Source organism: Chanos chanos, chromosome 14, assembly GCF_902362185.1.
Source record: "Chanos chanos chromosome 14, fChaCha1.1, whole genome shotgun sequence".
Classification (NCBI taxonomy): Eukaryota; Metazoa; Chordata; class Actinopteri; order Gonorynchiformes; family Chanidae; genus Chanos; species Chanos chanos.
In genome coordinates, this window is record NC_044508.1 from 20,161,798 (window position 1) to 20,176,797 (window position 15,000).

General features: G+C 43.2%; 1 protein-coding gene across 3 annotated transcripts in view; it reads left to right on the plus strand.

Moving 5' to 3' along the window:
- The window catches only part of pik3r3b (phosphoinositide-3-kinase, regulatory subunit 3b (gamma)), a 135,081-nt gene that overhangs the window by 56,564 nt on the left and 63,517 nt on the right, over positions 1-15,000 (plus strand). For all 3 annotated transcript variants that reach the window (XM_030791386.1, XM_030791388.1, XM_030791387.1), the window contains exon 5: positions 12,044-12,175. In XM_030791386.1, the coding sequence (XP_030647246.1) occupies positions 12,044-12,175 (132 nt within the window). The remainder of the gene's footprint in view (positions 1-12,043; positions 12,176-15,000) is intronic.

The window sequence follows — 15,000 nt, forward strand, 5'->3', positions numbered from 1 at the left end:
TGTGTTACCTTAAAAACAAGAAAGCAAAACAGACTTTTAGACCCATTGAGGTCTTCGATCTAAGCCTCCTTGTTTTCTTTATCCCCCCCCCCCCCCCCAACCCCCAGAATGCGTGCACACACACACACACACACACACACACACTTGTCTGTCAGTGCCTCTCGGTGAGTTAGCATGTGTCTTTACATAACAAACACAAAAGTCCCTAGTATGACCTAAACAATGATAGCATCTGGGGAGGTGCAGAGAGCAAGGAGGAGAGGAGGTGTCAGAGGGGGAGGCTAAAGTTTTGGGGAGGTGCAGAAAGAGAGGGAGAGAGGAGAGGTTAGAGGGGGAGGCTTAAGTTCTGGGAGTCAGGAGAGGAGCATGAAAAAGGGGGGCAGAAACACTCCCAAATTCTAAACTCTGAGCCCAAGATAGTGTCATGGTGGATGAAGCCATAGAACCTCATGCAGGGGCCAGGAGAGTATTAAGTTTTGTTGAAATCAGTTGAGTCATCAGCTCCCATTCCACCGGTAACATCTTTAAAAATCGGAGAATGTGCCGTCCTTTAGTTATTAACCTGTTAGGGACAGGGTAAAGACACCCTGGCATTTACTGAAATCAAAGGGAGTCATGGCTGAGAGAGTATTAAAATATTTGTCATGGGGTTTTTTTGCAACGCCACAGTTATTTGGCCAGGAACAGAAGAGCTTCTCTTGGCTCAGTTGTGAAGATGTTTCCTGGAACCGGAGTCAGGTGCACACCGTCTAAAACGGTTTCCCATCCTGGCTGGGAATTTCCTTTTGGCACAGATGATCTGTAGTTCTGGTAAAAGTAAGATTAATATCAGGCAATAATGATTTTTCTGTAGTTTTATAGTCGTGAAACATTTATAGACGGGGAAGGCCTTAATATGGAGCACTGTTTCACATGAGAAGGAGGACAGATCATTTTCTTTTAAAGCGGTTACTGGAACACTGATGAGGATTTTTACGTAATGTTTTTTTTTTTCCTTGGCGAGAGAAAACTGGCTTTGGACCAGGAATACAAGTTAGGCTCAGTTTCCTGTTTGAATCATCCTTATTTTTGGCTGGGGCTCTGGTTTTGTGGTTTTAGCACTTTTAACACCTGTGAGGGCAGAGTGCTACTGGACTCTGTAAAGTGGCATTAACAAACACATAATGTTGCTTTTTTTCGGTTCTGCTGTTTGATGGTGATTTTGGTTTCGGTGCTGATGCTTTGAAGGTGGTTGATTTGTTTCATTAATAGCATCTGTAGGTGTAGGACACTGGCTTTCATTGTTCACAGAGGTGTACAGGTTGTCCTTTTGCTTTACGTGTGAGGACTGGACTGTTACACGGACGTTAAGCTGGAAATGCCTTATCCTGGCCATAAAAAAGGAGGGAAATGGAGGAGAGAAAAAGAGACAGATAAAATCCCAATCCGTCTTTGGCAGAGAGCTGCACACAGGGGAAACTCTGTTGTAATGGAGCAACCAAACACTGCACATTCGTATTTATACATTCATCTTTAAAATAGACACGATGATGATGGATTCTCAAAACAGTATTAGAGTGGGGGTTTTTTTGGGGGGGGGGGTGTCTATGAACTACTATAAGACAATTTGAAACAAAAAGTTTTGAACCTCCATTTTTATTAACGTGTTATGATTCCTTCACCGGGCAGTCAGTGGCAACCTTTTCGCGGGATCCCGTAGCACTCCCTCTCTGTTCCAAATGAATATCAGCAGGACCTCATTCAGCCTTGACCTGCCAAACATCCCTAACCGACCCCGTGTCACCTGCTCGCCAACTCACAAAAAGTCTGTGCATGTTGTTCTCTCACTCTCTCCCTCCCTCTCTCTCTTTCTCTCTCTCCCTCCCTCTCCCTTTCTCTCCCTGTCTGTGTCTCTGTCAGTCTCATCACAAATGCACAAATGTTATAGTTCTATATAATAAACTGTTTAGTATCACCATCTGTGTTCTCCATGCCAGAGATTCACTTAGTGTATCTTTTTGATCTGAAAGCCCATGACTCTCAGTCGTTTGGCAACTGTGCAGTTCCCACCAAACACAATTATGCTATTTACCACAGTTATCTGCTCAACTCACACTCTCGAGCAAGTCTCAGAACCGAGTCAAGCGAAATACTGGATCATTCAATAATGGAGGTAATAACTGACGGTGGCTGATTCATTTAGCCGCAGAAAGCCCCCGCTGTCCCGCTGAGGTGAATCTCCACAGCCATCTTGTCAAGGCCACAGTCTTTACCTTCAATCATGTCTATTGGGTTTGATGACATAAAGTTTTCTAGGACTCAATCATTGTTTCTCTCTGTCATGCCAAAATGTTACAGTTGACTTCATCGTGCAAAGCTCAAAACAACATCATACAAATTTCGTTAGGGAATATTTGTGTGATGCTAAAAAAAAAAGAAAAAAAAAAAGACATTAATTACTAACATTAATAAGCTGTAAGGACATTCATTAGCTTTAAGGATTAGTAAGAGAAGAGGTGTCAGGTTTGAGCGTGTTGACAGCTGGCACCCGTATATACCATGAGTGTTCCACCAAATGCTGTCCCAGAATGGTACACCACAATCCAGGACTGATCTCGTAGATCCTTTGTTTGTTTTCTGTTGCTTTTTACGCAGTAATCTATCAGGTAATATAGCCATCCAGGTCCAGTCAGAAAACCCTTCCCCATTTAACTCTGGGCTCCTGGACTCATGGCGTCCTCCTATCTCAGTCCAAGGTCCCATTGTCAACTTGGGGTTGTTCAGGTCCAGCATCCTCCAGAAGTGCTTTGTGACAATGTCCCTTGTAAAAAAAAAAAAGCTCTATACAAATGAAACTAAATTGAATGGAATTGAATTGAGACAGTGTATGGATCCATACACCAATGATAATGGCAGTTCAATGCTCATCAAGCAAAACCTGCAACTAGACTCATAAACTCCTTCAGTAAGAGGGTTCCTTATTCTGTTTTTCAGTGAGAACTTTGTAGCTATGGCGATGTTATTTCATGCCTTTCCACAGTGATTGCAGGTTTTTGAGATTTTCTGTTGTTCATGGCTCATATTGCTAATGAAGCACATCGTAAGACATGACACTGTGAAATGCTCCTGCTAGAGAGAGAAAAAAAGAAAAGAAAAGAAAAGAAAGGAAAAAGAAAAATAAAGTCAGAGTGTAATGAAGCACTGGCATGAGAGGGAAGCGTGATCTTTCCATGCTGTGGATAAATAAAAGATGATTGATGAATCTTGGGTAATGCATGGTTACTTTGCCATTTGAATGCTGAGACCTGCTGGGATTTCACTGCAGGCACTGGAACACAACATAAAGCCTCTCTTTCTTCATCTCTCTCTTTCTCTCCCTCTCTCTCTCTCTCTCTCTCTCTCTCTTTCTCTCTCTCTCTCCCCCCGGTACCTCTTTCTGTATAAAATCATAGTTTTCTTTGTTTTCTCTGGGCAGAAATGCTGCCTTATCCTGTGATTGGTTGTTGGTGCTGAAAGAGGGCTGCATTTCTGATGAAACCATTGGGAATTCACAGCATTAGATTAGGGTATGAGTGGGTGAATACTCAGAGGAGGTAGGATGGTCTGTGTGAGCGCTCAGCCTCAACTCATGTCACAAGGCCTGGAGAAGTAAGACAGGTTAATGTTGTATAATGTGTATGTATGCTGTGGCTGTCTATGTAATGGTCTCTTTATACATTAGCTCCAAAAAGGTGACGAAAGTGTGTCCAGTGCTCCTCTGAAAAAAACAAAACTATAAGACAATAAACTTTCAAAGGCTCAGAGACAACACGGAGACAACTCAACACTCAGTAAAGACTTCCTGCTCTGCACTCTTCCGCTCTGTTAGGATCTACACTCTGTGACTGCATCCCAGCGAGTGGCAGGTGTGGGAGCTTGAATTCTACAAGGTGCCAGAAACATTCCACAGGGATGTTGGTCCATGCTGGCTGTGAATGGCAACACACAGTTGCTGCAAATCAGATGGTTTTACATTCATGCTGCGAACCACCTGTTCCATTTCCCCCCAGGGGTCCTGTATTAGTATGAGGTCTGGGAACTGAGTGGGTCACTCAAGTAGGTTGACCTTGCCGTCATGTTCCTGGACCCATTCTGAGACAGTACGTATTCTGTGACATAGTGTATAACCTTTTGAGAACGGTCCATGTTACAAAACCGATGACCTGTAGCTGTGGATGGATGCAGCTGGTCAGCAGCAGGACTCAGTGTTTCTGTGCTGCATCAAACATGTGCCTTGGAAATGTTCTTCACAACATTAAGCTAATACCACCAATCTGTACCACTGAATCCACACCATAACACCACCTCCCCCAGTCTGTACCACTGACTCCACACCATTACACCACCTCCTCCAGTCTGTACCACTGACTCCACACCATCACACCACCTCCCCCAGTCTACACCACTGCCTCCACACCATCACGCCACCTCCTCCAGTCTACACCACTGCCTCCACACCATCACACCACCTCTACCAGTCTGTACCACTGACTCCACACCATCACACCACCTCCTCCAGTCTGTACCACTGACTCCACACCATCACACCACCTCCCCCAGTCTGTATCACTGACTCCACACCATTACACCACCTCCCCCAGTCTGTACCACTGACTCCACACCATCACACCACCTCCCCCAGTCTGTATCAATGACTCCACACCATTACACCACCTCCCCCAGTCTACACCACTGCCTCCACACCATCACGCCACCTCCTCCAGTCTGTACCACTGCCTCCACACCATCACACCACCTCTACCAGTCTGTACCACTGACTCCACACCATCACACCACCTCCTCCAGTCTGTACCACTGCCTCCACACCATCACACCACCTCCCCCAGTCTGTACCACTGACTCCACACCATCACACCACCTCCTCCAGTCTGTACCACTGACTCCACACCATCACACCACCTCTACCAGTCTGTATCACTGACTCCACACCATAACACCACCTCCTCCAGTCTGTACCACTGACTCCACACCATCACACCACCTCCTCCAGTCTGTACCACTGACTCCACATCATTACACCACCTCCTCCAGTCTGTAACACCGACTTCACACCATCACACCACCTCCAGCATGGCCACCTGCCATCAGCTGCTGCTAGAGCCCATCCGTGCCAAGAGCTGCTGCATTGTGAATTCGCAGATGCTCCTCTACACATATACTGTGGCATTACTTGTCTGTTTGTGGTCTATCTGTTAGTTCCCACTGTTCTCCTATGACCTCTCCCATAAACAAGCTGTTTTTTTCCCCATAGGACTGCTGCTGATCGGATGGGTTTTATTTGTTGTACCATTCCTGGTAAACCCAAGACACTGTTGTGCCTGTAAAGTCCAAGAGGGCAGTCCCTTCTGAGATACTATAACTGGTTGTCCGAGCACTAGTGATTGTACAGCACTCAAAGCCACTTAGGGCAAGGCCCTGGACGCCACAACACTGTACACCAAATGGATTTTTTATTAGCTTATGTTCGGTTATTTTCCTCAACCTTTAATACTTATGAAGCCTCTATTTAATTTCACCGTGACCACTTGCCGTAGACCTGGACTTGTTATAGGGTCAGATTATTGGAGAGGGTAAGACCATCTGCAAAGTTAAATTTAGCTCTGGCATCAACTGTCTGACTGGACAAGCATTACCCCAAACCGGTGATGACCTTTACCACACAAGCCAAGTCAACCCCATTCAATTTTAGCATCTCAAAACCTGCAAATCCACAGCCCCAAAAGTGATAATACATGGGCAAGCTTTTCGGGCAGTGCTGCAGAGAGAGAGATGGGGAATGTAGTTTGGGAAATGGACAGGGGTAGTTGGGTAACCGAAAAGGTACAACTGAAAAAAAAACAAACAAACAAAAAAACGATGTTGATAAATTGAAATTGATGCTGATCACTGACTGCTGTAAATTGCTTAGATTTCTTTAGTTACATAGCAAGCTAAATTAACAGGGTTTGAGAACGGCCAGTTTACGGGTGGTGGAGAGGGCTGTTATCATCTCGAATATGAAAAGCTAGCTGGCAAGCTAGGGGTAAATGGCCCAGTTTTCTTTTGAATTGAATGAAATCAGAAAAGGTGTACCCTTAAATGTGCATATTGGGTCACCCTAAGGCCCCAAGTAGTCTTTGCCAGAAAGGTTTATAATGTGTTTTTTTTTTTCTTTTTTACAATATCTCGGAAAATAGGTTTTTGAAAAGTGTATGTTTACAGTTGATTTAAACAAAAAATAGATTAATGAAATCCTTACTGCTCTCAGATTATTGGTGCTGAGTTTGTGCTGAATATAAGCATATGTAGCATTTTGGGATCAATGTTTTTTAGATAGATGAAATATATAAAAATGTCTAGGCATGTCAAACTACCTCAAAAGTGGCTGACAGACCTCAGACTCCAGAGGATAAAACCTGGATTGGTTCATTATGTAAACTCTAGCATAAAGTGAAATGACTGCCAAGTCCTCCTTTGGAATCAACTAGACCGTGACTGCTGTATGTTTATTGGGCACAGGTGGTCACATGATCTGTGTCAAGTTTCATGATTAGAGAGTGAACAAAAGTTCGCCATTTGGGGTTGTGGTTCGTGAAATGTCTCCACAGAATGTAGAGCTGCTTTCTTTCAGTGTAACAATATTGTGGTCTTAACACTTATCAACAAATATTTAATACAGAGACAATGCTCAGAAGTGCCAAATCCTGTTCACATAACCAATGTATTTTTTTAATGGCCTAAATATTCCACATAGGTGCTTCCAATGTACTTTATAACACAAAATAGAAAACGTGTTTGTATTGAAAATAAGATCATCACGATTAGGATATATGCATTTTGGCCCAAAAATTCCACACCACAGAAAACAGCCTCAAAATTCCTGAGATGACTGAATCACAACTAAATAACAATAGAGAAATTAAGTAAATTGTGTAGTCCTGTTTTGATTTGACTGTTGTGGCCTGTAAAGCCCTTTGAGACTGTAAACAGTGATATTGGGCTCTAAATAAACTTGAAACTTGAAACTTGAAACTAGTTCACAAATGTGTAATCATGTTTCAATAAGGAAATAAGCATTTTCAATGTGTTTGAGCAGACTAGTCTCACTCCTCATCTGTCTCCACTGCTTCTCATGCCCCTGGTCAACCGTCAATCTCTTTGGCGACCTTTTCATAGTAAAAATAATTCGACTAAATTCTTTATTTGCATTTATAATATAATAATTGATCATTCAATTAAGTAAATATGTACAACGAGAGAAGGGAAACTGCAATGTAATAATTAACATTACGTACAAAGTGAACAGTGTTGTCAGGTGTGGATTTGGCAGGTTTACTGTTAGGGTTTTTCAGCTAATTGCAACACCTCCAGAGTCCTGCCAACACACGGTCTTGGTTTTGTGACCTTTTTGGCCTTCTTTCAACCAGAAATCACTGAGCTTTATTGGCCACCCGGCTGACCTGTGATGTATCCAACACAGGCTAAGGGCCGGCCAATGGGAGCTTTGTTTTAAAACGACTGGGCAAGGTGCTAGGTACACAGATAAAGCAGAGAGCAGATCAATAATGACCAGGCAGGCAGATTGGGAGGCTGAATTTGACAATGAATTAATTTGACAGGCATGTAAATAGATGAAAACGGAGGGCCGGGGGGAGGAGGGCCTGGTGAAGTCTGATTGATGAGCTAGAGGAGTCCGTTAGTGAATAGGGGACACTCCACATAAGCCAGGCATTGATAAGCACACCCAGAGAAATTCCAACAATATATGGATCAGCCATGCAGTGGGAAACAATCAATGAGAACAGATAGTGAGGGATGAAAATGGGGCAGATGGGTATCCACTGGGAGGATGATTAGAAAAATAAAAAATATATGCAGATCCGTCAGACAGACAGTCCAACCAATAAAGGGGATTCATTGCAATAGCATGATCAATATGGGTTCATTTCTCGCTTGGCTGTACATCTGTGACAAAGGGATGGCTAGCATGGAAAATCCTCATCCTAAGCTCGCCCCAGCTTAGTTTAGTGACATTGTGAACTCAGTCAAGCAGAAAACTCAGAGAATGCTATTAAGTCTTTGATAGGGTAGATGTTCCTTTTGAAACAGACCATAGTGTCTCTAGAGGAACCTTGACTTCTGTTATGCTGCAGGTCAGACATGGACACAGTTTTGTTTTGCTTGGTTGCTGTTGAATATGGTGAGGCGGTCATTCTTAACCCAAGCCACAGTACAGCCTGGGTCATCCTCTGGCCTGAGGGCTTGATGAATTAGTCGCCTGACCTAAGGCTAATCTCCTCACAGGGATTAATCAGCTGCTTGGGCATTGGTGACGCCAACCTTCTCCAACACGGCTGCCCCAGAGACCTACCCATGAAGGCGTAGGTTGGAGAGCTTGAGCTATCTAAAACCCAGAGTAGCTATTGATCCTGGACTTTCTGTTTCTCAATCCCCTTTAGAAGGTTGTAATGATGTGGACTTCTGTCTCTCAGGAGGCTGATCATTACTGCTGATTAAAAGCTGAATCTTTGATGCGGTGTCTGGCCTGGCTCCATGCCGTTTCCCCAAGTCATGCTCTCTCTATCTATTACCCCACTCATTTTCATGGATGTTTGAAGCTCCTTGAACCTGACTGAAGAATTTTTACTGTGTAGGGTGTTTATGGAAAAATTGGAACAGAGCTGGTTTAATTTGCTATAAGTGGATTGATAACCTAGCCCATTAAGTTAATGAAAAGTGTTCATAGGATTTTAGAAGGATTGTTCTAAGGCTCTTTTGCTAGCTATAATTATCTTCAGGCTGTGTATGACTGCTAAAAAAGGTTGCCCTCTCACTCATTTACCAGGTGTCCCTGTTTCAGTTTTACATGAAAACATGTTCATCCCTCCACACTCTCAGTCTCACAAATACCAAAATATCGCCCTTTTCATCTTGGATGTCAGCTGACTTTAGCTCCCCCTGTTATCCTTATTGTTAAACTTCATAATAATTCAATCATTCAATCATTCTGGATAAATCCGCGTACACAAATATCTACACGAGAAAAGGGAGAAACATTTCAGTCAGAGCCAAACAGAACAAAAATCATGTTAACTGAACTCACAACCTGAAATATTTTGCTTTCATCAGTATCTCCTGCATTTCATTGTGTGTATGAAGGTTTTTATAGTGTTGTATGATGTAGCACGTGGGTCGTGTAGGTCATCTTTCCTGGTTTACCCAGACTGCCAGGGTCAGCTGCTTGTTCAGAAACCAGTACGACAGACAGCAACAGGTCCACATACTAGTCACGTTTAGAGAAGGGGAGAGTCATCAGTTGTGTTTAACAGCCTTTTGATCTTGCTGGGAATCTGGTGATGAGGAAACATTACTTTACCATTAGTCAGGAGTCCAATCAATGCTATTAACATTTAGCTACAGGACTCTGACAGCCCTCTTATAAGAATGTAAACCCAGAGCAGGCAGAGAGAGGAATTGTGGGAGAGATAAGAGAAAGAATGAGGAAAAAATGAGAACGGAAGAATGAACAGAATAAAAATGACAGAGGGTAAATGCTGCTGTCGCCCCACCACCCCCCCGACTAATCCATGACCACTGTGGGTGGTTTACTGAACACATAGCTTTTGTACTGTGCAACTGGAGTTTTTACATTTTTTATCAGTTGGTTCAGGATTCAGATCTCCTATTCTCCCTGTAGCTGACTAACCCTGGACCTGACAGTGCTTCCTGCTGTTTTTCCCCCCCACATAAAAACAGCTTGATCCAGACTTTTAAGTTGTTTTGGTCTGTTTTATAGGGGTGGTAGCTGAGAAATGACTATTAACCATAGCGTCCAAGCTGACACACCATGATGTTATTGATTTTGTATTTAAAATATGAAATACCCTATTAAAACTACATTTGCATCATTCTGAGACTTCTCCCTAAAGATTATAGATGTCCACTACCTAGTTTACACTTCAAAAATCGTTTGGCATTTCAGTCCGAAGAAGTTCTGATGCTTTTCACGCTCCCTATTACTGCTTACAATACACCTAGTGTTTAGGAATAAATCACGCTCTCTCTCTCTCTCATGCAGACAACTCGCTTTTCACTTCACACACTGCAATCTTTCCCCTCTCGATTCAGGCATGTTTTGAAATGAATTGTGTAGCATTAGCATCATGTGAACTATGTGAAGAAGTAATTGTGGGCGGTGTAATCATTTTATCATTTTATGTAAAGATGGACACGGTATGTGGTTCACCTGAGGGAAGACTGTGATCATTCTACCACCTAACTGTGTGACTGAAGTAGACTGAGGGCATGAGGAAGAGAGGAGAACACACCGATACACTTATGTCTGCTGAAAACACTGGCTCCTTTTATACTAGTCTGTTGTGGTTTATCCAGTTATCAAGATTTGTTCTTTTCCATTGCGTATTTTTATAATTTATTTGTGATTTGTACATTTAGGCATCATTGATCTACAGACAAATCCCCTAAATGTAATAAACAGTGATGCTTTCATTCCAAGAGGAACAAAAGAGAGTTTTTAAGCACAGTCGGTGTATCTCTTTAGCTTGTTAAAAATGCAGTCAACCCATGAACTAGACATGACTCCAGGAGACATCACTGTGGCTTTAAAAGGAATCTTGGAAAGTCCAACAGTCCTGAAGTTAATCTTTTATTCCTACTCTACGCTGTACAATCAAAATCTACAATGATATTTAAAAATAAGCAGCTGTCTGGGTACGTTAGTCGAGAGGCCCAATAGCGGTTAACTCCATATAATAATATATACATTCCCTATAGACACTTAAACAATGGATTACTTATTTTTGCATAGATTATATCTCAAATAATGAATATCACATATATTTTGTAAACACATAACTACATTCATTAGATACACATAGTGAACATTACATACCCTCTGAAAGGAAGCTGTAAACCATTTTTGCCACTTTATTTTTCACTATATTAATCGTTCTTGCTGTATTTTATGTCCTGACATATTTTTCCATTATTGCACCTTTCGTGAGAGTCTGCAGTTACACTCTGTCTGTGTAAACTGAAAACCCTCTCTTTAGGACAATATGAGAAGCCTATCAAAATCCTTGACGTTTTTCAGATAAGTCAGTATGTCTATATAATATCTGAACAATAAGAAGGCCTTTAACCTTCCTGCTATATAATTGCAGTCAGCCATACCACCATTAACTTGGTCGTGCCTTATTGACGGGTAGCCCTCCATTCAAAGTCACTGTGGTTGTTAAGTGTGGCACCAGATCACTGCTTCCCAAGGGTGGATGGCTCGGAGCACCATTAGTCCAGGGAACTGACCACTCTTGGCATGGGGGGGGGGGGGGGGTTCTTGATTAATTTCTGCATGGTTAATTACCCTTTGATTATTATTATTACTGTTAATAACTCTGAGCAGTGGTTGGTTTTAAATAGATGAAGTTTTCAGACATAGGGAGTGTTTAAACGTGCAGTAATTAAACTCAAACTGTGAGGCTGTTAAAGTAGGATGGGTTGATTGTGATATCAGATACCAGCAGACCCCAGTTAAATAATGATACATCTGTATGACAATGATCTGACTGTGATTCTGTGGGCTGAAGAACAGGGTACACTGTTCACTTAGGATACCTATCGCTGGTAACCGCAAAATTCCAGAGATATGTTTCTGCGGACGGATGATCACGCGAGTAAATGAGGGTTTTTTCTCATCCCAGTTGTGCCAGACGTATCCACTCTGGTCTGGAGTCCGTAGGGTCCCTCTCTCCCTCTCTCTTAGGCAAGCCTGTTGTTGTGTGTAAAGGCAAGCCATTGACCCTCTCTTCACAATGCAATGGCTACCTAGCGCTACTACACAACTCCTGGTGTGGAAAAATGAATGACCTCAAACATAACTGAGGAATCATGCTAGCCTGAGAACACCGCCACGGGCAGGGGACTTCCACAGAGGGTACAGGAGTTAGGGCACCCTGAACGGGTGGAATACAATGAATAATCCTCTCTCTCTCTCGCTCTTTCTCAGATCCTGACAGCATGGACCTGGACCAGTATGAGTTGCCTGCGTTGGCCAGTGCTCTGAGGGGTTACCTGCAGGACCTGCCCTGCCCAGTTATCCCGGCTGTTCTTTACAGTGAACTGGTCTACACCGCTCAAGGTAATGGAGTTCTTAAGCTTGACATTAAAACCCTCATGTGGACTGGCCCATCTCAATCATCCAGAGATCCCAAGATACTGAGACCACTTGGCTGTTTGGGCATCCCTGTGTTTGTCTAACTGTACTGTCTTTGGGTCCAGTTAGGTTAAAAGTGCTGCTAGAATAAATTTATTGAAAACAGCAGCTGTGATCTCTGGGGTGTTCATTCTTCTGAAGAAGATTCTTACAGTGTCAAACCAATTGTTAGCCCCTGAATAGTTCATGTTTTTCTGTCCTGTACATATGTTGTCTGATATCTGCTCTGTGTTTTCACAGCAGTGAAGGGCCCACACAGAGACTTTTGACACAGACTTTTGTCAGAGACTTTTAAGCAAGTCTTCCTCACTGCTAGGCTCTCAGTGCTGTCCTCCTCTCACAGAGAGACATGTATTTTATGACCCCTTCAAAATGGTCAAACTCACAGTGTTCAGTGGGCAGAACAAGCAGTGGAGTGTGTGTGTGTGTGTGTGTGTGTGTGTGTGTGTGTGTGTGTCTGTGCATGTGCGTGTGTGTGCGTGTGTGCGTGCATGCGTGCGTGTGTCTGTGTGTGTTTGTGTGCATGTGTGTGTGTGTCTTAACGGGGGTGGCAACATGCCTTGGGGCAAGTTCACACCAACCCTCTATGACCTAGCTCCACATTACTCCCACTGAAATGAACACTCAAACACACACACACTCAAACACACACACACACACACACGCGCGCGCACACACACACACTGTCTACTCCCACTCTCGGCTCTGCTTGATTACCCATAAGTGTTGTCTGATTTTGTGAGAACAAACTGCCCACATTACGTAAGCGCGTTCTGTCCGCCCACCGCTCAGCCGTCTCATATTTCCAATGCCTCACAGCTTCACCAGTAATAGCCCAGACAGCAGCGGCCATAGACAGCAAACATCTGTAACAGAGCCACTGTCAAGCTCCCTGTATACAGTCTGCATGTCATACTTCACTCTCCCTGTATACAGTCATACTGCCAAATCTATGACACAGCTGAAATGCTTTTGGTATTGCATGATCCTAATCGGGAAAAAAATGGTCAATAAATTTGACCAAAACCAATCGCTCAGGCAGCAGTCTGTTTCATACCACAAAACCCATCTGTAGACATGTCTTAGTCAGTGGATTTTACTGTATGCTGTTTTAACATGAGGGCTGCACAGTTTATCATGACGGTCCCCACACCTGACAATATGAACTCTGCTCTTGTTCTCCCAGGTCTTACCCAGCTCCGCCTCTGTTCCTGTTGGTTTGTTATGTGTTGTTTCATAGGAAATATGTCATACATACACTATATTATCATTTTGCTTGTGTTCTGAAATATGGAATCATTGGACATTTTTGATTATTTTCTGAACAATTATCATATGTCTGTCCAGATTTCATTAATTTACTGTAAGTTATCCGCAGCAGCGTAGTTGCAACATCATATGGCAAACATTTAGAGTTTTAATCCTTATTCATTGTTAAATATTAAAATGTAACATTGATGAATAATTATGAATAACTCTGTAATATTATATCATAGTGTTATTATCGCTCCCTTTTTGTTTTCATTATAAAACCAAGACAGTCCCTGTGCCTCTAGCTCTACCTCCAGCTGAGTCTCATCTCAATGACTAAATGAGGCCAGGCCAGTACACACGTACCCATCTGGCTCACTGGGACCATTGCTCCCAGTTTGCAGAAACACTTTGTCCAAATGGCTCCACCCCCCCAGACTGTGTCGTGCTGAGACCAGCTGTTCTCGGCCAAGTTCTCAATCGTAGTCTGTAACCTGTGAACATGACCCTAGAGGGCAAAGGTCAGCCTAAAGCAGTAATGCTCGCATAAGGGCAAAGGATGGGGCTATTCTGTCCTGTCAGTATGTGTGTGTGTGTGTGTGTATGTGTGTGTGTGTGTGTGTGTGTGTTTGGTTTCCTGGCTTTACAGGAGTCAGAAGGGCCTTATGTCTGAGACAAACCTTGTCTTGTGGGGACTTTATGTTTGCCTGCACAAGGTTAAACACTTGGAGACAAAGGATCAGCTGTAAAGCACAGAGTGCCATAATGTGTCTTGGTTAGTAACATGAAAGTCAATGGAAAGTCATCAGTTGTATAGTAAGGCAAGCTCTTGTGTGTGTGTGTGTGTGTGTGTGTGTGTGTATATGTGTGTAAAAGGAAAGTCAATAAAGTGTCCTTGTGTCTGCACTCAGCGGGGTGCAAGCCAAGGTCAAAGTGCTGACCTCTTCCAGAGTATCAGACATCCATCACCTAACCCCCCACCGTGCATCACCTTTAACCTCTGAACACTTATCTTACATAAACACTATTGCAGGCATAACCAGTCAAGCCTTAACCAACCAGGCCTTCATGGCCCTACCCATGCTCATAATTCACAGAGGAAATGCATTTGGCTTGAGGGAGGTGCGTGTGTGTGTCTGTGTGCATGCATGTGTGTGTGTGTGTGTGTGTGAGAGAGAGAGAGAGAGAGAGAGAGAGAGAGGGATCGCCAAAGCAGCTTTTAGTCTTTACTCACACTGAAAGTGTTTTGATAAGAGAGATTTACAAGCACTACGGATTTGCTTGCATTATGGAGATCTTTAGCTGTCTGGTGTCCCAAAACACCAAGCCTGTCCTTGGCTTAATATGTTATAGGGACACGATCTGGTCTGCTCCTCTGTGGACCTCATGAGATGCTGTAAAATGAGTGAGAAAGAGAGAGCGAATGTGTAAAGGGTGATGGCTGTGGTTGTTATATGACTTGATCTCTTAGTTGACACCATATTTGTGCCAATTTTCAT